This window comes from Eleutherodactylus coqui, chromosome 4 (genome assembly GCF_035609145.1).
Source record: "Eleutherodactylus coqui strain aEleCoq1 chromosome 4, aEleCoq1.hap1, whole genome shotgun sequence".
In the NCBI taxonomy this organism is placed as follows: Eukaryota; Metazoa; Chordata; class Amphibia; order Anura; family Eleutherodactylidae; genus Eleutherodactylus; species Eleutherodactylus coqui.
Window position 1 is genome coordinate 244,481,328 of NC_089840.1, and position 26,395 is coordinate 244,507,722.

Consider the following 26,395-nt stretch of genomic DNA (forward strand, 5'->3'; position numbering starts at 1 on the left):
TAGACCCAATTAAGGGAAGAACTTGTGCAATATAATTTCTTAATGGTGTAGTTGCATGAAAGGAAGGAGATTACCTCTAGTGACAGAAATCCTAGTCCTGCCTGATATGTGATGGAATTTCACACCAGTGTTGTACTTTTCTAATAGATACATTTGGAAGTTATATTTATCTATATTTTTGCTTGGCCTGGGACACGTTTCATAATGAAAACTTGCAAATCATGAGCGATTTGGTATATCGATGAAGGATTTACTAGAAAGGTTGTCTATGATCTGCTCCTTGTGCTTTAATAAACATAGGGGGCCATAGATGTTTCTTGCACAGGGGCCCTTTGCTGTTCACCTCTGGACCACATCAAATTGTTTCACGATAAATGCATAGTCCTTAGGAGTGATGTGAGCAAAGCATTACTCGATGTGAGGAAGTGATGTCACACAGTTAAAAGGTGTATGGCATCTGGCTGAATGTCTGCTTCTAAAATATTGCAATGGTAAAAAAAATTATTCTAGTATTCTTTCCTTGGAACGCGGTTCTATTGTCTGTCTGTAAGTGTTGCCAAGTTTCCATGAAACCTTATTATACAGTAAGAATTTTTCTGAATGGCTTTCATGGTGCAGTAGGCAGTTCTCTATTCTTTGTGTGTGTGTGTATACTGTATCTTTTTAAATTGGGGTTATAGAAGAGGAGGAGCTTCCAACAGGTCAATAGTTAGTCCCTTCTGGAGCTGGTTTACATTGTCCAACACTCATTGCCCCCCAACTAATCCCATAGTTAAGGTTCACTTCATCATTCTCTTATAAGTTCTAGTCTTGTTTACTTTTTCTGTGGAGATATGGAGTCCTGCAGGCACAGCTCTATAAGAAAGTGGCAATCTGGGGAACGTGACCTGTGTAGCTCCTTATTAGAGATGAGCGAGCACCAAAATGCTCGGGTGCTCGTTACTCGAGTCGAACTTTCAGTGATGCTCGAGAGTTCGTTTCGAGTAACGAACCCCATTGAAGTCAATGGGCGACTCGACCATTTTTGTATATCGCTGATGCTCGCTAAGGTTTTCATTTGTGAAAGCCTGGGAAATTCAAGAAAGTGATGGGAAAGACACAGAAACGGATAGGGCAGGCGAGGGGCTACATGTTGGGCTGCATCTCAAGTTCCCAGGTCCCACTATTAAGCCACAATAGTGGCAAGAGTGAGAGCCCCCCCCCACCCCCACCCCCCGCACTGTCAGCATAAAGATTGTTCTCCTCTGCCACAGCTGTAACAGCTGTGGCAGAGAAGAATGATGTTAGCCCATTGAATTCAATGGAGCCGGCAATACAGCTGGCTCCATTGAAAGCAATGGGCTGCTGGCGATCGTGGGATGAATTGTCAGGAAGGGCTTAAATATATAAGCCCTTCCCTGCAATTCATCCAGAAGTGTGTGTGTGTGTGTGTGTGTGTAAAAAAAAAAAAAAAAAAAAAAAAAATATATATATATATATATATAGTGTGACTGCTGCCTCTGATTGGCTCAGCGGGACCAATCAGATGAGAGGCAGCAGTCACTCACCCATTCATAAATTCATGAATGGGTGTGTGAGTGGAATCTGCCTCTGATTGGTCAGGCTGTGACCAATTAGAGGCAGCTCATTCAGCAGGCGGGGATTTTAAATCCCCGGCTGCTGAATACTACTCACAGCTGTTCAGAGCAGTTCAGGAGGACTGCCGCTGGCCGCGCTGAACACCGTCTGCCGGGAGTGTGTGTGTGTGTGTGTGTGTGTGTGTGTGTGTGTTGCCGGCTCCATTGAATTCAATGGGCTAACCTCGTTCTGCCGGGACAAGGTGTGTGTGTTAGTTACACATTTCTGGATGAATTGCAGGGAAGGGCTTATATATTTAAGCCCTTCCCGGAAACTCATCCCGCGCTCGCCGGCAGACCATTGCTTTCAATGGAGCCGGCTGTATTGCCGGCTCCATTGAATTCAATAGTCAGTGCTTGTTTAATCGAGACGAGTACAGCGTGGTGCTCGTCTCGAGTAACGAGCATCTCGAGCATCAAGCTCGGACAAGTATGCTCGCTTATCTCTACGCCTTATTAATAGGCTCCAGCAGCAGCTGCCAGTGTGTGTATATTTTGGTGTAGATTGCATTTTATAGATTTATATTCATTTTATCCTCTCTTTCCATTATTTTTTTAATTGTACCTGTCATTTCAAGTTCCTATTCAGAAGGAATAACACTATTTCTGGCTATTATGACTTGCATATGGCATTTTTTCACCAGTTTTACACTTTGCAGGCTCCATCTCGAATTCTCAGCTGTCTCTGAGCTGTTTGGTATAGACTAGCTGCTATGATTTCTCCCATACACTATGCACCTGCACATACAGGAGATTCTGCTCCTCTATCTCTCTGTAGCACACCCTCAGCAGAGCATGTGGGACATTATACAGCAGTACTGAGCAGTGTGGATGTGAATCCAGCACTAGAATTAGAAAGTGAAACCCTTCCTAGAAGCACCAGCAGTGCCTGGGCCTCGCTTTTGTTAGCAGCTCCCCCCTCCCTCTTCTCTTGATAGAATTTTATGAGCAACTGTAATCTGATCTCAGTTGACAATCTCTCTATTAATTTCTGCCTTTCCTGAGATGGCTTTCAGCTGTGAATTGAGTGAATCCAGGAGGCAGGGAGGAGAAGGGGCATATATGTGAAGAACAAGGCATTTTTCTGCAATAAGATATATTTAACTAAGTTTCTTATCTTCTCCTGTACTGTTGATTTATACAAAGTTTGTTGAAGTGACAGTGAGTCTTTAAGAACAGAATGTGGACATTACATCTGTATGCTTGTTTAGCTTTTTCACAACTATTACTACTCTGCTGGGAAAGCATTCTGTGAATCTTTGGAATTTTGTTTGCTAGGGATCAGGATAATTGGTGATGTCATGCAGTGACACTGGCAGTAAAGGTTGGCTTGGTAATCTGTTTCTAATTCATCCCTAAAGTATTTAAATTAGGGCTCTGTTACTGAAGTTGTCCCACCACAAACTTTGAAAACTATTTTTCATGGCTATCACTTTATGCATCAGGACATGGATGCTCTTCTCCATTATGCCTGACCCTGCATCTCTGCTACATTCATTTGAATTGGGCTAATCTGCAGTGCCCAAAAGCTCATACCCTAGGGGGACCTATTAAAAACAACATTCATTAAAGTTGCAGGACCAGCAAAAAGGAGAAAAAAAGAAATTTGTGCTACTCGAATGTAATGTGTTAACCCATGATTAGTGTATCCTAAATATTTTGTAGTCCAACTCCAGCTGCAAAGCACATGCCAACCAGCTCCTTTGCTGTTCTTGACCGAATCTACTAATTTAGGGTTATAGCTGTAGGTGGAGCAGCAGTAGTAGTCTCATCCATGACTGAAAAGCCTCTAAAGCACATGGTAGTCAGGAGAGATTTTCCATTAAAGCCCTTGAGATCCTACTTGTACCTCTGTAGTAATTTGAAGGGGGTGTCTAGAAACTCCATGGAGTGCAGAATACTTTGATACCTACAACATATTTTAGCATTGGTATAAAAGGATATGAAAGCCATCAGTGATAGTTTGACACCCCCTTTAGATATCAGATGTTCAGTATTTTGAAATGCGTTGTAGAAATGCATGTCTGCAACACTTGAAAACCTGCACATAGAAGGAAGTATACTAAAGTCTTCTCCATACGGGAAGTACTGGATGGACTACTGTTGTCTCATTTGCCTCTAAGCAAAAAATGTGCTGTGTGTTGTTGACCTTGAGCTCGGTGGCACCAGCCTCGTGTGGAGGAGCTTTCCCTGTAAACACCGTTACTCTGAGGCATTTTTCTTTTTTCTGCTCTACGGATCTCCATATTTTATGTGTGTACAGTTAGTTATTTTGGCTAAGTTCCCAGACTGCTCACCAAAGAAAAAGCAAGATCTGGGCATTTGTTCAAGTTGCAATCTTGTTTTCTTTCCGTCTTCTTTTGAAGACTTTCAACTTTCTGCTAGCACACGTCTACCTTCTATCACCTGCCAGACAAGATGGCCTATAAAAAAAAGAAATGGGAATATTTACATATATTGAACACACCTCAAAGGGTTTGTCTTAGTTTAGAAACAAATTGCAGAAAAAGGACATCAGCTAACTAAAAGAAATCCCTGCCAGCAGCTAAACTTGCTGATACCGAAGGCAGGAATAGACACCACATCCCTCTAGACAGACTGGCTAATTGGAGGTGCATTGCACAGATGCAATATACTGGTAAAAACAAGTTGCACACCTACAACATATTGAGGGGGTTGGCTGCTTAATATCTTGCACTACACATTTCAGTGAGACTAGCATCCTTTTTATGCCTTTTCTATGTGCACCGTGCAGGCTTACAGCCTATTAATGATGCCCATATGGTAAAGCCCAGCAGCCTGCACTGCACCTCGAGTGAACACCACTGGTATGGACACCCCTGGCTCCCCCCCGAAGTTTAAACAAGACTGTATACTACAAAAGTAATAAATACAAGGTGTTGGTTAAAATTTTGGGTAATACATGCAAGCTCACAACCCATGTCAAGGGTATGGTAGGTGTGTGTTTCTTCATCTGTATTTTAAACCTACGCAAACTCCTCCACATAGCAATTTACCTGTTCTGCATGCTATTAGGAAGTAGCGCTATGCTTGCCTTTTTGTCAGTATACCAGTATGGCCTCATGCCCATGGACATGTCGGATCCCACCAGCAGAATAGCGCAATGGGATCCAACACGGCGACACCCCCCCCCCCCCCCCCCCCCCAGAAACACCATATTTACCTCTCTGGATCCGCCTCGAAAGTCTCACCGGCGAGCCTGCGCACATGTGCAGTGCCGGGCGGTGATGCGTAATCCCACAATAACAGCGGAAGTATCGTGGGATGGACAGCTTCCATTGACTGCAATGGAAGCCGGCCATGCCTATTTCCGCAGCAAATGGGACATGCTGTGATTTTCACGTGGTGGAATTCTGCAGCGTGAGCATTGTACGGCAGAAAAGCTATTTGGTTCAATAGAACCTAATAGCTGTGGAATAACGCTGCGGGAAACGTGTCAGAAATCAATCCATCCGTGGGCATTAGCCATAAGTATGGTTGCTAGCAGTGATTACAAAATCACAGAAAAAGGACAAATAATTTTAGAAAATAATGTTTAGTGTGGAGACTTGCAGGATAACAAGGACCCTTAACATGGTTGTGAGCTTGCATATTTTGGCAAAAATATTAACTAATCTTTCGTATTTATCGCTATCACTGCTATATTACAATTTGCCTGTTTGCATGCTGCTTGGGAAGTGGTGCTTGTACTTGTCTGAGATTGGAAAGAAAGCAATCTCTTTTCCAGATCATCCTTGGGATGTATCTAACATTGCAGCTCCACCCCATTCACTTCACTGGTGAAGAGCTGCAGCTCCAAAAACAACTCATGCTCAATAATGGTGGGGGTAAAAAGGGACCTAGGCATAGCTAAGGACTCTGTTGCAGAAATTCAGCTTTGTGGGCCCCCCCCCCTCTTCCTTACTGCACTCTGGCCGCTGGTCTTGGTTTGCTAGGAGCTTTTTATGGCATTACTGGGTCTTTTATGAGCCCACCCATATGACACTAGCAACCAGGAATGTTGATAGTCTGAAAATATTAGGGTCCTATACCCAAACCATACAGCCTGCAGTCATCTGCACCTATACCCATACCTAAACCGAACTGCATACAGCTGCAAAATGAATTTACATACATGATCTAGCCCCTAGGCACAAGCTTTCCAAACCTGACTCATTTCCTGGACTAGGTGAGCATTTGTTTGTAGACTCTTAAGGCTGGGCTCACAGGACTGTATGTTTACCACTATATACAGAGAGATGTATAACTCTTATACCCACTGTGATCCCTATAGATACACCACTGAAAAGGACCCTAACCCTTTAACATTAATCTGAGGTAACTTCTTTATTAGTGTAAACTGTAGCCTTACTATTTTGACTACTGATGTTTATAGGCATTAACCTTGAGAGTTATAGCATCACATGTTTATTTCAAAACCCCATGGGATTGCTTTTAGATGTGGCGATCAGCTCGAACAATGAGTTTCAGATTAAAATAAAGTTGTTTTCTAAGGAATAATGTACATACTTTCTGAACAATAAACTACAAGGATATTATGGGCTAGCTTGGCATTCGGTGGCCTGATTCTTTTATGCTCGCACTAATCTACTGAGCAAGCTTCTCATAATGTCCAAAATATGATGGCTCTCCAGTAAATACATGAGGGGACAACACAAGGATCTCTCCCATGATCTGTTTACACCCAGGACCACGACGGTAACAAGAGGACATCTGTTACGTTTAGAGGAAAGCAGGTTTCATCACCAACATAGAAAGGGGTTCTTTACGGTAAGAGCAGTTAGACTGTGGAACTCTCTACCGGAGGAAGTGGTGATGGCAAAATCCATAGAGAAGTTTAAAAGGGGACTTGATGTCTTTCTGGAGAGGAAGGATATTACAGGATATAAATCTTAGGTTAATTGTAATCCGGGTATGCAGGCAGGTAGGAACTATTAGGGGTTGATCCAGGGAACAGTCTGCTTGCCATTAGGGAGTCGGGAAGGAATTTTTTTCCCCAAATGGCTAACTGGCTTCTGCTCTTGGTTTTTTTTTTTTTTTGCCTTCCTCTGGATTAACAACACAGGAGTGACAGGCTGGACTAGATGGACACTGTCTTCATCCGGCCTTACGAACTATGTTACTATGGTCATTTTGTGCTCCCTGTGGACAAATGGGCTTAATACGGTGAAAGTCCTCTTCACTCACCGCAATAATTTTTTAAATGCTTACTAACTTTTTAAAGCATTTCAGTTTTGTGATTAAAGTAAACTGCACTTCTGCTAGTTATTTACCTAAAATTGTTTGCCTCCCTTCTCTCTAACTTGCCGTTTACTGACTGCAGACAAGTGTAAGGACCCGAGGCAAGATGTGCCCGACATTCATCCCAGCAATAATCCTTTCTGTACCTTTTTGCACAAAAGCAATGATTTGCCAAGTGAATGAAGGTGGAGCAGGGCCAGGGGCGTAACTATAGAGGACGCAGGTGAAGCAGTTGCACCCGGGCCCAGGAGCCTTAGGGGGCCCATAAGGCCTCTCTTCTCCATATAGGGAACCCAGTACTAGGAGTAAAGCATTATGGCTGGGGGCCCTGTTACAAGTTTTGCATCGGGGCCCGGGAGCTTCAAGTTACGCCTCTGAGTGGGGCTGTGGATTGTGCCGCCCGCCTCCACTCACAGTAAACAGTCAGTTGTTTAATAGACGAATGACTGCCTGTTCACACGCGTAGTCATTCATTTTTTTTCTGCATGCGTAAACTGGACGACGAAAGATAATTCATTAATTTATCATTTGCCATTCAGTCGTTGCATGAATTTACACTGAATAATTCATATTTCTGCAATCCAATGAAAATCTGGGCGATTATCATCCCATGTTAAAGGGCCCTTCCTGGAGATGGCATGACAGCGGAACAGGTAGTGTAGGAGGGGGATGAGTCATTGTGCTTACTGAAGTCTGAGAGTGGCAGGAAGGAGGAGAAACATGCTCAGATGTTGCCTGCAGCTAAAAGAAAGTAATTGCTTATGGTCTTTTAGCAACTGAAATCGTATCTCCACTGCTTGGAACTGCTCTAGTGTCTTCTCTGATTATATGTCTCTGCGTGTGTTAAATCAGATCTGCAGTTCTCTATGCACAGTATATAGAACATAGCACAGCAGCCAGGGTCCTCCCACTAGTGCTGAAAAAATGGGAAATTAGATGTGTGTCCTACAGAAGGGAAACTGGTGATTAAAAACAGTATGCAGATGACATTCTGACTGTCCAGGCTCAGGAATGTCCTCCTCCATCTTGTATAGTCCCTATAACTCTTTAAAAGCATGTTCCCATTTATAGGGTGGGTTCACATACTGTACCATTATTCTCTATGTTCACCTTTTTCTGTCCCAGGGTTCCAAACAGAATGTAGAACTAAACTGTCGCTTTAATTACTCAGAGAACAGAAGTGCAAACTTTTGTCTCCATTTGACATGGTTTTCATTAATTTGTCGTTTTTGGAGGATGCAATTAGTGTGGTTGACAATGTGAACCCACCCTTAGGCTGGGTTCTCACAGAACAGAAATCCTGCGGAAATTTCGCGATTTGGCTGCACTGAAAAACCACGGATTTTGGAGCGGTTCGGCCGCCGGCATTCTGCTGCAGCTTTCTCTCCCCATAGAGAGGAGTTGGGCTGCAGCAGAAAAAAAAAAAAGAATTGACATGCCACGAAATTGAATTCCGTGCCGTATGTCCGTTTCCGTCCAGCTTTGCCGAACGGATTTTGCAAAAATATAGCAAAATCTCGTCCACATGGCTGGCTAATCCTGGGATTAGGAGCTATGGACGGAATTGCCGCATGGAAATTTCGCAGCAATTCCATCCTGTGTAAACGCAGCCTTAGGCATTATGATCTAGCCATAGGATGTGGCATAAATGTATGACGTAGATAATTATCACATGTCTGGAATAATGGTTCCCTAATACCTGTTCCACGAAGCCAGACAGTTGAAGGTGGCCACATTCTGAAAGACAGAGCCATACATGTATGTCTCTATTGACGTTTATGGGAGCTACAGAAGCAGACTGCAAGACATCATTATTCATTTTTTATTTTTATTTTTTTTTGTAACATAGTGTGTAATCCGAATAATCCCTGGATCACCGACCCTTCTGAAGTAAACTGATTATGGCCTTATGCACACGGCTGTGACGGGCTCCGCAAGCGGAATACCGCAGCGGAGTCCGTCATGCCCCCCCCAAAAGACCCCCATACTTGCCTCCGGATCCGCTGGGCAAAGTCCCGCATGACACGCCAGCAGTGTCCTATAGGAAGCGGAAGAATAAGTTGACGGGCGGCTTCCATTGACTACAATGGAAGCCGTCTGAGGTCTTATGGGCCCCTTAAGGCTCCTGGGCCTGGGTGCAAATGCATCCCCTGCATCTCCTATGGGCCCCTGGGTCTCCCCTCAGCTGTCTTTTTTTTCTTTTTTTTTTTTTTTTCTCTCTACAAAGCAGGGCGTATTAGGTTAATGGGCTAAGTGGTTATTGTGAAAACATATCTTCAAAAATTTTTGTGCATTATCTTCTGATGACACATTCCTTCTATATAAGTAAGTTACATTAATGTTTGTTAGAAATTGATCATGATTAAGGTTGCCTGCTGACGGCTGGGTCGGATCCGGCTGCAAGAATTCTCACAGCGGGACCCGACCCGAGAGTCTGCAGAGAGCAGTGTGACACTCCCCTGCTTCCGCGACCCCCGGCTCTTTCATGTGCCGATGGCCGGTGAGTGACGTTTCTTCATTCTGCGAGCCCCGCACAGAAAGACCATGCCGCGATTTGTTTGCCGCACAGATTTCGCGTGCCCAAATCGCGGCCGTCTGTATAGGATTGCGTTTGTTAACGCAATCCTATGGCAGCTTCCAGGGGCGGAAATTCCGCTGGAAAACCCACTGCGGAATTTCCGCCCGTCTGCAGGCGGCCTTATAATACAAAGGTTTTTACATTTAAAAATGTACAAAATGGGGAACTGTTAAACTTTGTGTTTTTTAAAACCAAAAATTGAAATTTTGTATTTCATCAGATTAATTGGGAGCACGACCATATCACTCAAGGAGTTTGCTGGAGGAACAGGTCGATCCCTTCCATTTAAAGGCTTGGCTCTGATGACTGATAAGGGGCAGCCCACTGGAGTAAGTTGGCTTTGATTCTGGTTTGAGTCAGATTTACATAGAGCGGTTTTTGATGTAAGTAATGAACAATGAAACAGACTGGTACGTGATTTTTTTTTTTTTCTTCTGTCACAGCTTGGTTACTACATGTACGATTAAATGGGAAACTTGGCAAAAGATCACAGCGAGAAGTAAAAAGGAAATATTTATCCATTTCTAGGAGATCGTTCCCAGCGTGCATTAACAGTGTTTGAATTTCTGACTCTTTATTAAAGAGGCTTTTTTAAGTTTATCTTCACCCTGCACATTTTGTAGAGGTGTAAGATAAGGAAAAAAGCTATACTCTTCTTTCCAACGGTGACCTGCCAGTTTGATCTTGCAAGCAACTGAAGTGGTCCAGTCATCACTTGTGTCTGCTCCGCCTACCATGGCCTCAATGGTCATGTGGTGTTTATGCACAGACCAGTACCAGTATTTCTGGTGGCTGCATGTGATTTATGAACTTCAGCAGCTTGCTGAGGAGACATGTTGGCTCGTTGCTTTCGCATCCAAGCTGCATGTGATTTACAAACTTCAACTGCCCGCTGAGGAGACGTTGCTTTCGCATATCTGCTGCACGAGATTTACAAACTTCACCTGGTGGCTGAGGTGAAATCGTAGCTTGTCGTTATGTAAGCTACATCAGCTTCACAGCGGCGTTGAACCCTCTGTGATGACATGTTTGTACGACAGCGATGGTTTGTTCAAACACTGGACAACTGCTCACGATTAGATGAAGGCTGGACTGGTGTTGGTGGCATTAGCAATTGAGATGACAGGAGATCACGTTCAGGAGATGTGAAGGACTATGCTTCAATGTTGCTGGTTAATATGCACCGCCAGCTATGTATGTGGACATTTGTGAGGTGTCATTTATTGGAGTTTCCACACAGGTGTCCAGCTATCTCACAACCAGCTACAAACTGCCAGACTGAGTACTGCTGTGTCCAAAGCAACTGAGGCTGTGGGGATTTGTGGAGGATGTAGTCCGCCCAAAATCCCTCATTCTGTGCTCAAGGATGAAGGACCTCCGATGTCACCATTATGTGATCAGGGGCAGAGCTCAGCCCCATTGACTGATCACATGACTGTGACCTCACATGTAACTCAGTCACAGACAGATGGTCGTTAGTATTTTTGTATATGCACGATGGGAAGACCATTCATGCCACCTGTAACTTTAAATCCTGGGAAAACCTCTTGAAATTAATTTAAATCGTCAGCCTTCCTGGTATATCTGTTTTAGTAGAGGTTTGCATATAACAATTCTAAAGCATTTTTTTTTTTTTTTGGCAGCTATAACCATTATCGGTGCATTTTTCACATGTCCCAATAGGGTAGCCCCATACACTCCTATGCAACGTGAAACTGCCTGTACTGATGTGGGCAATTGTCAGATTGTGGAGGCCTTTGACAAAGGCAATAGTAATGCCCAGTTGTCAATTCATTTCTAGGAGGAATAACTGAGAAACAGAACACTATAAGAGCATCTTGGTACATCTTGGTGTTTTTAGTTCCTATGTAAAATGCAAGTGTTTAATAAAAAAAAGATTGTCAGTAGGGCTGATGGATCATCTTATAGCAATTATAATGTGGCAATTTCATTACTATAAAGGGCAACTGTAGGTTTTTATAATCCTGCTAATTAAGATTTTCATGAAGCACATTCTCATTCTGTTCCTTTGCAGGCCTCTATTGACTTGATGATCTCCTATGAACCTCCCGTGTCCCATAACAGCAATCCTAATGATCCAGGAGGGACAAATGTACAAAACGATGCAGGTATATCTCAAGTCTTGGAATCAAATATTTCAATTATTCCATGTATTTTCTGGGTTATGCTGGCCTCCTATACGGTGATGGATGTCAAGTGACCAGTTATTTTCAGACACTGCAAAGCCAAAAAGGCACAGCCAAAAAATGATACAGTAAAATTCTTTAAGTCTGGCATCAATGAGAAATAATTACCAGATTACCACATGTACTCTAGAATATTGGACATTCTCACATACAAGTTTTATATACTTTTTCTGTAAGGGTAAAAGACTCAAAATATCATGCTAAAAAAATCTGCTATAGCTTTGTTTTAATCGGTTGTCTTCGGCGCAGTCTTCTGCTTATATACTCTAAAAGTTAATTATATTGTGGTGCTGCGTGCATTAAAGTTCCTGGCTTTTCAGACATAACATTTTAAAGGGGTTGAACCCAAATAGACTTATTGCCTTTTCATAGAATGAGTGCTAAAAGCCTGGTTAGTGGGGGTCTCACCGCTGAGAATTCCACCAATCTCAAAAATGGGGGTTCTCATTGTACCCCTCTTCTCATCACTGTGGGCTCGCTGCATGCAGCACACTATGATCACATATTGAATAAAGTGCGCATCGCGCTTGGGTGGTGCTGCTCCATTCATTTTAAAGTAGGCTGACAGAAATAATGGAGTACAAGTGCTCAGCTACCTCCAGCAGTCCTATTGACTCGACTTCCCAGGGGTCTATTCTGGTACAAGCTCTTTTAATGAATTTCACCGTCCGGTTTCTCTACTAGTACATCAATAGTCCAGCCATTTGTTTTTAAGTGTTAAGTCTTTCCTAGGTTAATATCTTTATGGAACTTGTCAGAGGCATGACCTTGAAGTTCCTGGACCCCAATGCAAAATCTGTAACAGGTCACCATCTTCCATGTGCCGTTTATACTACTGGTGTTTAATGTGGCACACATGCCTTTCGACCTTCTCAGGTACCAGGTTTTGTGTGCAACAGCTGTAAGGGACTCCCCCTTAAGTGGTAAAAGCTGCCTCTTAAAGTACTGGCGGTATGGCAGTGCCAAGGGTGTATTAGACTACACAATGGAGCACCAAGCTGGTCGCTCCAAACTAAACTGAGCATGTTCCAGGGGCACTTGTTGGCTGACTGAGGCCTGGCCATAAAGGCGCAGTCATGTGGTCGTATGCGTTCAACGGTAGAGACTGAATAGCATATGGCACGCAGAGAAATGGAGCTTGCTGCGACTTATTTCTCTTGCATATCTATACAGTGCCCACACGCTGGTGTGCATGGGTCAATGAAAGGCCATTGACTCTATTCACCACGTGAATTGCAGTAACAATATGCCTGGGTGAATGAGCCCTAAGAGGCAATTCTTGCTGCACCACAGTGTGTAGGGACTGTTGCAGAGTGAGAGGTGCATCTGCCTGCAAGGGTAAGAGAAGCAACAGCAGAACCTGGATGTGAGGGCACTACTTGGAGACTGCTGGCTGCAAGATGGAGAAAACAGTGTCACTACATCCCCAATCCGGTTGGAGACAGCTAGACTATGACAGAGGTCAAGGACTTCAGTAATAGTAGTGCTCCTGATATTAGATAAGCCTGAGCCGGTAGTAGTGAAGATTCTTGTCCAGAGAAACCTTAAGTGAGGCTGGCCCCCATTCAGAAATTAGATGTGCGCACTGTTAGGCTGCCTTACACAGGCAGATTTGCATTGCAGATTTCGGAGCTGGCATGTGCCTCCGGATTCCGCAGCAAATGTCACCCATAGCATGCAATGGCAAAACGCGATTTTACGCTTGCGGAGGAGAAATCGCAGCTAGCTGCAATTCTGTCTGGCTTCCGCGTGGATGGCTTCTATTAAAGGCAATGGAAGCCATCCGCCCCGCCACCCTTCCACAATCATTGCGGAAAGGTTGCGGGATACATGTCATTGCTAGGCGACAGCACAGCACTATCTGTACTGTACATGTGCGCTGGCTGGCACATCCATAGCACAGATATGAAGACTGCTGACAGGTACACTGGGGTCTCTGGTTGAGCACAGGGTCGGATTCCGTTGTGAGATCAGACCCGGCCGTGTGCGGGTGGCCTTAGGGATGCTACTAGATGGTCAACAGGCATGTTGAGGAGATTATACTGTTGAGCAAACTACCGTTACACGTACTGCGCTTTCAGACTGAGATAATATACAGAGGGCAATGTATGAGCTGGTACTTGGAGACACTTTTATGCTCCTGGTTACAGACTGAGATACATATACAGGGGCACAAGCCTACACAGCTACCGCTGCACCTCCATTAGTTTATGGCTCTAAAAACGGAGCTCTAGTGTTTTGTTTTTTTTTTGTTTGTTTTTTTTCCCCTCCCATTTCTCCCTCAATTCGAGTCTAGAATTCTCGACATTATTATAGGGTCGGGCAGGAAATACTACCACAACAATTCAGTTCTTGTGTAGTCTTGCTTTATGTTTTTGTTTTGTTTGCAAGGTCATTTGGCTGCGGTGCCATGAAGCATTATATGAATTGATTGCCCGAGGCAGTCAGTCTGTGGGTAGAACTACTGTTTAACCAACTCCCTGTTACTGTCTAGTGACCTCTACCTACTTCTAGTGCTATGGCACATTCTCTTTCAAATATGCTGACTAGTTCACAGTTGTGCTAAGGATCACATCTGCACTAAAGGCACCCAAATGCATTAGGAAAAAGTTCGCTGACTATGATGTGCATGGGGGTGCTTGCTTGGTGGTATATGTCCAGTTGAAGGGAGGCTCCTTTATAAACAGAAGCATGATACTAGTCCTTGAGGGCTTTGTCTTGTTGGAGGAGAGGCCGCAGGTGGAATAGTGGCCTTGTTGGACTAAGGGCTTTCCCACTGATTTGGGTGTGTGTGTGTGGGGGGGGGGGGGGGGGCTGCTCTCGAAGGAAGGCCTATAGAGCCTCTGTTAATTCTAAGTCTGTAAAGCACTAGATTGGCCCAGTTACATGGGTCAGACTTGCTGGTCACCCAGCCATGTTGAGGTCAGTTGCCAAATTCAGTCCACAAGTTGCCAGTTAGAAGAAAAACTTGGTTCTTCACTACAGCTCTGGAGGAGGGTGGGTGGTCACAGAGAGGAATGACAACTGGCATCTGGATTGGTGAGAACTGAAGAAGCTGCACTGGAGGCTTCAACTCAAGATACTTGAGATCCTTTGCACGTATTGCAAATAATCCAACCCACACAACGGTTACTACCACACACACTGCATGTCTAAAAGTAGAGGGCTAGATGCGTTACCCTGCTTCTCCACCAAACCTGTTGCCTTCCCCTTCCGGGCCTACATCTCTCACGCCCCTCCGCTCACACCTGTGATCACTTGCCAACCAGGAAAAAACTTATTGTTACAACCAACCAAAAGACAATTGTGATAGCAGTAACTGACCACTAGAGGCCAGCAAACATTGCACTCATTTTGAAGGGCAAAATAACAATCTACGGTAGGAGCACTACATCACTACTCCCTTACAGCCTCATAAAGGCAACCCCTATCCATAGAAGTATATCCTTTTGGGTCACATGGACATCAGGGCAGTTCAGTTTTTTTTATTTGAGAAATCTGTTTTCCCTTCTCCCCCTAGACAGGACCGCAAAAGAGGGATGGCGTTTACTCTAACTAGTTAAACATAATATTTCTGGGTGGATTGAAGGTATTACTTTGCGGTACTTAAAATGTCCAGAGATTTCTGATGCAGAAATTCCTAATTGTCAGCTGGACTAAAAATTGCAACTCAGGATTTACTTACTAGTATAGGCTTTTACCCAAAGATTCTCCTAAAACGTTGTCATTAATCCTTGATGTGCTTCTATCTCTTCTGTAATATGGTTTCCTTCCTATTCAGTCTTTCTGGGTAGATGGGAGATGAGCTGTAATAGTGGCTGTATTTGGTAATTACCCAGTTTGGCATAAATATAAAATTATTAGCCAGATCTCACTGGCTATGTAACGCCATGAGCCATAGGCGTAACTTGAAGCTCCTGGGCCCCAATGCAAAACCTGCAACTATAATGCTTTATTCATAGTACTGGGCTCCCTATATGGATAAAGAGGCGCATTATGGGCCCCCTAAGGCTCCTGGGCCCGGGTGCAACTGCATCCCCTGCATCCTCTATAGTTACGCCCCTGACCAGGAGTGTATCTCACACATGAAAGTCTTGTTCTTTTCAATAGTCACAGGACTTTAATAGACTTTATTTATTTTCTCACCACTAGTCGCATGTAATGCCCCATTAATTTACAGAGCGGCGGTTCCTCAGATGGCCGGTGGTGACAGAACATACAGAGGCAGGAAACTTGGCTCTGTGTTTTACAGGGAGATAACAATATTTTAGCTAAGTCTATGACTATAATGATGTATTGTAGTTTTATTGCATCTACAGAGCTTTTCCTGTCATTGTGTGTTTCTTCCATAATCCAAAGAGAGGAAATATTTTGGAAATGACAAATTGTACCCGCACTTGGCCCCTGGTCCATGTTCCAGGTTTTTAATGCAATTATTATTTTATATCCTTGATTGGCTAATTGCTTGAAGAAGCCCTGCTAGAATAACCTTTACAAAAAATGTAATGGGTGTTCCGGTTAAACAAACATGGTGTCAAATGAAGGCTAATCAAAAGTTATTAAAGCTTGCAGTGTGGTTCTACTTTGGATATTGTGACTGTAAACAATCACCTTCTCCTAGCTCTTCAGAGGGAGTTTATTTACAGGTTGCCATGGATACGTCCTATAGACATTCCAGAGCTACAAGTCAGGCTTGCTCAGTAGGAACAACCAGGGGTAGTGTTTTTTTGTTTTTTTTTAATCATCCGCTCTTGGGATTGGATTGCTGCCCAATAGCAGGGCAGTGCTTAATGGGCACAGGAAGGAAGTACGGAGTGGGGAAATGTAGTTTTAATCTGCATATCAGCTGGGATGTGCCCGCCATCTTGGAAAATAGTGATGTGGAAACCTCAAAAATGGGGGATGGGATAAGATAACGCCTGTGCGATTTTATATCCTAAAGTTATCATGTGATGATAACTTTATATCTTGGCACAGCCCCTTTGAAGGGTAAAGGTCATCTCCTATAATACCCATAAACGAAGTTTATGGGCATGTAGAACAAAGATCAAAGAGTCCAGGGGTGTAGCCTTTGAAAGCGGCATTCAGTTTGTGTATTGGACTTGTATCCACAGTCAGTGCGCACACATACTGTTTTCTAGGACTGTTTAGGCACGGACTGCAGAAAAGAGTCCGATGGCACAGACCGGGTGCCAGTTTCCAGGGCTGATGGTGAGGGAACTGGGGAGCCAGGCAAGTATAAGTACATCCCTGGACTCCTCTGCCACTCTTCTATAAGCCGTAAACTTAGTTTATGGTGCTTACAGGTGATGATGGGTTTCCTTTAAGGGTTTAAAAAAAAAAAAAAAAAACCCTCTTGGGTTACAGCTACCAAAACCTGTTCTTCAACTTGGATGCACATGACACATCTCTATTCACTTTGTACCAACCACATTGGTCTGGGTGTGGTCAGAAAACACAATGTCCCAATGTACTGTTATTTCACAGACTGACCTTTAACGAGTAATGATTAGTAAATAGCTGTCAGGTATTCTCTACTCCTCTCAATCTGTCTCCTGCATAGATGTGTAATCTGCTAATCTGAAACTAATTCACTAATATAAATAAATATGGGGATTTACTAAACTAAATGCACCAGAATTCTGAGTCTGTTTGTGCCAAGAACTGGTTTACATGCTTTGTATGACATTTATATGTTGTGCACTTCAAATGCCGAAAGGGCATAACTTAATGAAAAGTTGATGTGGCTTAGTGGGTGGCCTGACAATGTTTTGCAGACTGAGGGGAAAGGGGGGATAAGGTTGGGTCCAAAAAATTGGAGTAATGACCTGTAGAACATACTGACAAACTGATGCTCAAGAAATTAAACTATACTTGTTACAACTAGATTAATCCAGCTAATGGCCCGGAATTCATCTCAACTGCCCCGTGATGGTGGGAAGTAACGTAGGCGCTGGTGTAGAAAAGTCCCTATCAACGGACTCAGACACAGTTGTGACTCTTCTCAGCAATGCACCACAAGTCTGGTCTGCTGGACCCATGTCGCTTGTCCACCTTGACGGCAACTTTCACGGAATCGTGTCGGAAATGCCACACAAGGCTTTTGTCTATTAACAGGGTTGAAACCACATGCAGATCTGCCGCAAAACCATAGCGCAACAGCTGCAGATTTCTTCTGCAGTTCTAGAGGTAGAATCCATGCAGAAAAATCTGCATCCAATTCTACCATTTGAACATCCCCTTAGGGCCCACAGATTTGGATTCCTCATCAAATTCTATATTAGATACATATGTCACATGCACCCCTTTCCATTTGGTAGCTTTCAAAATGGCCGTTATGTTGGACAATGACATCCCCCACAAACTTGCCTTTTTCCTCTTAAAAACCTGCCGCACATGGGACGGCATTCCCAGCCACCGTTTTTTTGTTAATTCAAGTGTCTCCATACCTCTGGACCACCCTGTATATCACCTCCTTATTTACCTCCCTCTGGATGCTAAACTCTGCTCCGCCTTAGCTCCTACAGGGTTTGCTACACTTCTTCTCAGAGGTCAACAGCCTGCAATGTAACATACAACACAGCAGAACATTACATCACTAAAAGTACATGACCTTACAGGGGCAAGACTTAAATGTGACAACTGGCACAAAAGTTTTGGGGCCTAATGCCAGCACAAGGTCACCCAACCAAGAGTGGTATGAAGTTAGACAAACCTATCACCCACCATGAGGCAATGTGCTACATGTTGGGGTATATGTAAACTATTTGGAAAGATTAGTAAATCTGCCCCACTTTGCTTTATATAAAAAAAAAAAGTAGTAAAACCGGCCTTAATTCTCGGTCCTTGAAAGTATAAAGTCAATGAACTGATAACATCTCTCCACCTTCACTTGTCCTGCTGCAGCTATCAGGGAGTTGGTAAATACAATATTCTTTCCCGATAAAAGGCTTTAAGATGTCTGTAAAGAAATTACAAGGTTTTGGGATCTAAGATGACGTGTTTTTACTCTTTAAGGTTTGCGTTTTATAACTTTTTATACTTTCTCTCAATCTCTTAAGATCTCTACTTGCTATCATGCAATAGAAACCTTTACTGAATCATGCTACGTTTTAGATTATCATTCAGGTTCATTTAAAAATTTTTTTAACAGGAATCGTTCGGTTTAAACGCTAGCCAACGAATGAAAATCACTCGCTTTCCATTAGTCATTCAGGTTCAACCGAATGGCTCATTGAGTTTAAACACTTCCCACTCAATGTTTCAGGAATGTGAAACGCTGAACGAGAAGTGAACCATTCTAAACTATGATCTAACTGTTACTTATTGTCCATGGTGAACACTGTAAAAATAATTTAAAAAAAATAACACCAGAATTGCTGATTTTCTCCAACTGTTTTTGGGATACAAACAAAAGTGGCGTACCTCCAAAAATGGTAACCCTTAAAAACCACTTTTTCCACAAAAAAGCAAGCCCTCACACAGCTCTATTGCCAGAAAAATATAAAATGTTATGGGTCTCGGTGGCCTTTTCCAACGAGCGTATATATCTGCCGGCGTCTTCACGGCCGGCCGATATAAGCTTCCATCTAAGCAGTTCCTCCCTCCTCCCCCCACCTCCCCCCTCACCCTCCCACCCCCCCTCCACCCCCCTCACCCCCCCCCCTCCCCCTCCCCCCTCACCACCCCCTCCCCCACTCACCACCCCCCTCCCCCACTCACCCCCTCCCTCCCCCTCACCCCCCCCTCACACCCTCACCCCCCACCCCCTCACTCACCCCCCCCTCCCCCCTCACCCCCCCACTCCCCCCTCACCCCCCTCCCCCCTCACCCCCCCTCCCCACTCACCCCCCCTCCCCACTCACCCCCCCTCCCCACTCACCCCCCCCTCCCCACTCACTCCCCCCACCCCACTCCCCTCCCCCCCCTCCCCACTCACACCCCCCCCTCCCCACTCACACCCCCCCCTCCCCACTCACCCCCCCCTCCCCACTCACACCCCCTCCCCTCCCACTCACCCCACCCACCCCCCTCTCCCCACTCACCCCCCCCCCCCTCCCCCACTCACCCCCACCCTCCCGCTCCCCCCCCCCCTCCCCCCTCACCAGCTCTGTGCCTCTCCCCTCCCCTCCTGTATCTGTAATGATAGGGGTGGAGCTAAGCTCTGCCCCACCCCATCCACTCCCATTGCAAACCGCTATGAGGGGAGGAGAGAATCAGAGAGCAGGTGAGTGAGAGGGACTGCGTATATCGGCCGGGCGTGAAAACTCGGCCGATATACACACGTCTGAATAAGCCCTTAGAATGTGGTGACGTTTATTCAATAATTCTTTTAAAAACATGTTTTTTATTGTGCTAAAGTAGTAAAAAATACAAAAGAATCTATGTAATACTATTGCAGTAATTTTGCTGATCCAGATTAGAAAATGATCTTGTTTTTTTACCGAATGGGGAACACTGTGAATGGAAAACCCTAAAACAATTGCAGAATTTTTGGTGGGGGTGGGGTATTCCACCTTTTTGCCGCAAAGAAAATGTATCCAAGATTCTTTTTATATGCCCTGAAGTGGAGGTATTCAAATATACAATTAGTCCAACAAAAAAACAAGCCCTCATAGGGCTCTGTCAATGAATTATGGCTCTTGCAATGCGATGATGAAAATCACTTGGTGCTTAATGCATAAAATAGTCTGGTCACTAAGGTGTTAACGTTTTTCTAATCTAAATGTCTTCCTTAGATAACGAGGATGAAGTAGATGGAGATGTTGTTGATTCAGGGTTCAATCCGTACATGCCGGCGGGACCTGGGCAGACGGAAAATCAAATTTCCCGCCGTCTTACAAAAGGAAAGCAAACCAGGAGGCTAATTTCCAACAAAGCCCAGGATTTCCAGGTAATCTGCATGGAAATGTGCTGGACTTCATCTGGCCGTTCCCATTATCACATAGCCTCTGATATAATATACACGGCTCATGTGTAACGAATACGAAAAGCAGCACCTGTCGCATTCCTTTAAGGATGAAATCCACAACTGATCTAATCTGAAAACCTTTTTTTTTTTTTCTCCACTTTCTAAATTTTTCTTGACAGATCCGGGTTCGAGTGATTGAAGGGCGACAATTGTCCGGTAGTAACATAAAACCTGTGGTGAAGGTCAATGTAGCCGGACAGACTCATAGAACAAGAATCAAAAGAGGAAACAACCCCTACTTTGATGAGGTCAGTGTCTGATTCAGTAGACTTCTTTGGAATCTTCTTGTGCCCCCTAGTGGTACAGAAACCCACTTACAGCTATAGATCTACACAAAATAAATGTCTGCAGCTTGAAAGAATCTACGTGTCCAAATGTTACCAAGATAATTAAATACAGATGTAGGGTCACACGGGATGCTAATAGGACTCTTATGTGCTTGCCTCAGGATATAGCAAAGAGGGGCTGTCCAGGATTAGAAAAAGGGGAGGGGGTGAAAATGTGTGGCAAACTTACTAATCTTGTCTAATATAAAGATCGGTCTAGGTTTACACAATGTATCTAAAAATGCACCAAATTTATCATAATGACCCATGCTGGATGATTAATTTAGAGCGTCTTTAGGCACTTTTAAATAAAAAGTTTAACCTTTTATACCACTTGGTTGGCTTAGTTTGTGCCAAAATTTTGGTGCGCTTTTTAAGCACAACTTGTCGAGTGCAGTCATAAATACACCCAATGTTTTGTAGTGAAATTGTGCTTTTGATGCATATTATGACTGTTTATTGCAATGACTGCGCCTAGACCTTTTTGTGCTCCCCCCCCCCCCCCCCCTCTCATTCAAACGTGCCATTATAGTGAATGGGGTTAAGCTCCAACACCAGACATAGCCATGTGGCGAAGGGCGGGACCGTAAGAATTGTTTTTTTGTTTTGTTTTTTTTGTTTTTTTTCTTCTCTTGGTGGTTCTGTTTATTGCCTTGCACAATCCTTTTTATTTTTCAAGCATTTTTCATTATTTTAAAGGGGATTCATTGAACATTCATATACATTTATGCCATGGGATTTCAGGTCACTGTTCCTGAACGAGAGCTGCCCATGGATTGAGAAATTGCTTGACTTTTTTTTTTTTTTTTTTTGTTTTGCCCCATTTGTGTGCAGCCACCGGCTCCATTCTCCACTACACTAAACAAATGGGCTAACGCACCTCTAACTGAAGTAGGGGGACACAGATCCCCCTTTCTTGAGATTAGTGGGGGTCCCAGTGGTTCCCCCCGCCCCCCCCCCCCCCCCCCCCCCAACCCACCACCACCACCGATCTGTTTTCACCCATCCACATGTGATAGGGAAAAATACAGATTTGGCTGTGGATTTGCCGCATATTTTGCAGTTTGTTCTAGAGTGAAAAGCTTACTATATTTTGTACTATAGGATGTAGCAAACTGCATACAGTACTGTACAAAATCTGGGTTCTTGCACACATCTGATTGTCTTACTTCCATCTCCTATGTAACGTTTGTTTTATTGCAGATTTTTTTCTACAATGTCAACATGACCCCATCAGAGCTGTTCGATGAGTCTGTGATACTGCGGGTAAGTGATTACTTATTGGCCAATTATGTTGTAAGGGGGGTAGATACCATATGCCTGGGAAGTAGGCTTGTAGTCTGTTCTAGTGTCCGCCGTTTAAGGGTCTTTTTTTAGATGAGCCGTTTCTCATTTGAACGAGCGAGTTATGTCACTGCTAGCTCGTTTACTTTGGTGCGGCCTGTTTAGATACATCGTTGGCTCGTTCAAACACGAATCGTTCAGCCTTTCACACGCTGTATAAGTGAATGTGTGAGACTGATCGCTGTTTAAGCCGACCGATATGTGATCGACCCAATGATTATTTTTATGCCTGCAGAACATTAACGACAGACGAAAAGCGAACGATTCTCATTTATCGTTCGCTCACATTTAGACTGACCGACTATCTTCCATTTTTGCTTGCTCGAACGATAATTGTTCCATCTAAAAGCACCTTTACTTGTATTCCACTTTCTTATACGTTTATGGAAGGGTGGCCATATCCATTAGATATAGATGAACTGATGTGTATGGCCACCTCCTGAATACTGCTGATGGCAAATGCTGGAGGTGATGATCCGCCATTTGTATTTCTGCTGCCTGATTCTCTTGTTCTGGGGAGATAAGTCACCATCAGAGGTCTGTGCCAGCGGCATCTTCCCTTGCTATATTTACAAAGCATGTGCACAGCTAAGCATGCGTATGTATAGGGGTCGGGAGAGAAAGTTGTGGTCCAAACAAGCTTTAGTATGTGTTCACACATAGCAGATTTGGTGCGGATCTGCTGCAGATTTCATTCTTTGAATTGAATTCAAATTGAAGGTGTGAAATGTGCTGCAGAACTGCACCAAAATCTGCTACAAATCTTGTATATACGCACCCTTAAGGTATCTTCACACGGTGAACTGCACTGCGGAATATTCCGCCTCCAAAAACCACATCAAAAACTGTGGCAATTTGCTGCAGTTTTTGGCACAAGTCTGCACACAGATTTCTCCCTCTCCATGGGCAAAATGCGCATGTGGAATTCCGATGTGGAAACAACTATTTCTGAGTCAAGAAGTGTCATGTCCCTTCTGGATGTGGAAAATCATGTTTCTGGGAGTTTTCATTAGAATTCTGCAAATGGATTTTGCCCATTGATGCCCATTACATTTTTTTTTCTTTTTTCCTTCAGAAAATAACGTTTTGTGTTCTCATGGATACGGCCTGATTTTCTTGTATAGATTTTAATTGCTGTGATTTAATGTTTTGCTGTTCACAGTTGTTCAATTCTGGGTCGATAAGGTCCGACAGTCAAATAGGAGAATTTAAGGTAAAAGAAAAACCACCCCCAGTCTACTACAATGTACATGATATATATATTTTTTGTTTTTAGCGATTTTCCTGTTCTCCAAATTTTTGATGGCATTTTGGCATTTTTACATTTGTGCCCTGTATATATTGATCGTACTTTAAAGGACGTGAAGTCCATTGCCCATGGGTGGTCAATACAAGTTAATACGGCTGAACGTTGCTGTGTCTGCCTGCCTCCTGACACAGTACAGCAGCTGAATCCCCAAAGTGCCGGCTGAACGCTGCCTGCCTCCTGAATCCCCACTGTACTGCAAAATGTAAGTACTGTACAGAGGAGTACAGTACAATAAAGAAACATTTGCAAATACTGCAGTCCTGTGTCAAAGCACAAATAACAGTGATACTGCTAATGATGTCCCTGCTGTCCTATGTCAAACCATAGATAACACAGTGATACGTACTGCTATAATGTCCCTGCAGTCCTATGTCAAACCACTGTATTCTTTCCAGTTGTGTTTTATATTCATTCAGTATTGTTTTTGGTATTAAAGAACAGTTATTCTCTATTAAATGGGGTTTGGTGTGTTTTTGGAATGTCTTGCAAATCCAATTAATTGGATTTGCATCAATTCCTATGGAAATGGTGTCCTCAACTAACATTGGTTTTCCACTAAAGTCCATTGCCTCTGTACGGATTAATTACGTTAGTTGAGGTTCTACTGTATACCCAAATATATTCTGTATGTGGTCATCTGCTATATCCAATGTCTTTAACACTGGAACACTTGGTAGAAGCGACCCAGCCAATAGAAAGGCATAGAATACAAAACGTTTGTATTTCCTGTAAATTAATGTGCTTTATTTCTCTTCCCTAGCTTGATATCGGCTTTATTTATGATGAACCGGGTAAGGACTTGTATGTATTGTGGTTGTTTTTTTGTGTGTGAGTGTTGGGTGATTGCTGAAAACATGCATTGTAGATAGTGAAATTGATCTACATGAACTATTATATAATTTGATTTTCTGATTTATAGGTCATGCTGTGATGCGGAAATGGATTCTTCTTAATGATCCTGAAGACCTAAGCTCTGGAGCAAAAGGATATCTAAAAGTCAGCATGTTTGTCATAGGCACTGGAGACGAGCCCCCGGTGAGGACTGATTTTCTACATGCAGTGCTTTAAGAGTAAAGCAAAAATTCCTTCCAAGGGGTTGTACCAACATTGAAGGTTCTAGTCTAATCATAGAATACAGGGATAACTAACTGATCAGGGGGGCTCCACATAGAATGGATATAGATGTTTCTGTGGATTTTTGATGACTTCTGTGGTGGAATTGTCTGGACTAAACTGTTATAGACCCAATGCCTCTCACAGAAGTACATGCAGCGCTTTTTCTTCTGGAATCTTCAGCTGCATCTGTGATGGAACCTCAGATATGAGATATTAAACTGGCCCTACATAGAGATGCTAACTGGTACACACAAGGGCCAAGAAGGCTAACCCTAAAGTGTGCAAAACTTTTCACTGGCTTCCTTCATGGGAAGTTTTTCACTCGTTCCCTTTAGCTGACGCAGACCCCCTGACCTCTTTATTAGGAATACCCTAGAACTAGAGTTTGGAGGTAGATTTAGGTGTTCTTTTTTTTTTTTCTCTTTGAACATACTTGTGATAATGATCATTACATATTTTTTTCTTTTTAGACTGAGAAGAGAGAAAAAGACATTGAATCAGACGATGTTGAAAGCAATCTCCTCCTTCCTGCTGGAGTGGCGCTGCGGTGGGTGACCTTCTTACTTAAAATCTACAGAGCTGAGGACATCCCACAAAGTGAGTTCTTTTTCTCCTTTTACCAATACGAATCTCAATCACACTGATCAGCGTTAGCTTGGCAGACAAAAGCGAGGTAGATTTAGGATCAGTTCCTTTTTTTTTTTTTTTTATTAGCAAGGGCGTATGTACCGTAGAGGCAACCAATGCAGCTGCTGTAGGACTCATCAAGATGGGGGGAGGGGGTTCAGTCCTGGTAAGCTATGTCACATATTTTAAAGGTGTTCCCAATATTGCCTTTTATTACCGATCCATAGTTAATCCAGATTGAATAGAGCGCTCGTTGAGCATGCTGTGTTCTGCTGTATTAATTCTTTTTCTCTAGGGGTCTATGGGACTTGTTAATGTCAAAATCGCATCGCGTAAAATTGTGATTTTGCGGTAAATTGTGATTTTGCCATGATGCGTTTTTAACATTAGCCCCATAGACACCTGGAAAAAAGCGCAGCAAATTTGCAAAAGCTAGTGGGTAGTCGCCCTAATGATTGATTAACCCAAAGTATCATGGAATGGAGATCAGGCATACAAACACCAAGCCCTCTAGTATTGAGTGGCTGGGTATATGCAGGTGTCAACCAGTACAGATGGGGGGGTTTCATTGTAAGTTTGGCTGTGGGGTCCCAATTCCTCTTTTGCCCCTTGAATATTAGGTTTTCTCTTGACCTACTAGTTAATATACTGTATATAACAGGGATAAGTTTTTGTAGTAACATTCCGTTGTCAACAGAAAGCTATATTCTAAGGTAAGCTTTCATTTAAAGGGTTGTCTAGTTAACAACTGATGGCCTAATCTTAGGATAGGCCCTCAATAGTAGATCAGTGGGGGTAAGTCGCCGAGCACCAGGACAGGTTTTCAGTCACAAAAATGTAATTTTTTTCACACAGGTATATTGAAAATGAATTGAAATACTGTAACGTTTTATGTCTTATTCCTGCTGTTTGTGTTTTAGTGGATGATGCATTTGTACAGTCCGTGAAGGAACTCTTTGGAGGAGACTCTGATAAGAAAAACTTAGTTGACCCATTTGTGGAAGTAGCTTTTGCTGGAAAGAAGGTAAGACGTTCATGG

At 43.4% G+C, this 26,395-nt stretch overlaps 1 protein-coding gene across 7 annotated transcripts in view; it reads left to right on the top strand.

Moving 5' to 3' along the window:
* Positions 1 to 26,395, top strand: part of MYOF (myoferlin) — a 134,426-nt gene that overhangs the window by 43,139 nt on the left and 64,892 nt on the right. For all 7 annotated transcript variants that reach the window (XM_066600980.1, XM_066600981.1, XM_066600983.1 and 4 more), the window contains exons 4-13: positions 9,677 to 9,785; positions 11,492 to 11,585; positions 20,402 to 20,556; positions 20,754 to 20,882; positions 22,164 to 22,226; positions 23,467 to 23,517; positions 24,374 to 24,404; positions 24,533 to 24,648; positions 25,200 to 25,326; positions 26,277 to 26,380. In XM_066600980.1, the coding sequence (XP_066457077.1) occupies positions 9,677 to 9,785; positions 11,492 to 11,585; positions 20,402 to 20,556; positions 20,754 to 20,882; positions 22,164 to 22,226; positions 23,467 to 23,517; positions 24,374 to 24,404; positions 24,533 to 24,648; positions 25,200 to 25,326; positions 26,277 to 26,380 (979 nt within the window). The remainder of the gene's footprint in view (positions 1 to 9,676; positions 9,786 to 11,491; positions 11,586 to 20,401; positions 20,557 to 20,753; positions 20,883 to 22,163; positions 22,227 to 23,466; positions 23,518 to 24,373; positions 24,405 to 24,532; positions 24,649 to 25,199; positions 25,327 to 26,276; positions 26,381 to 26,395) is intronic.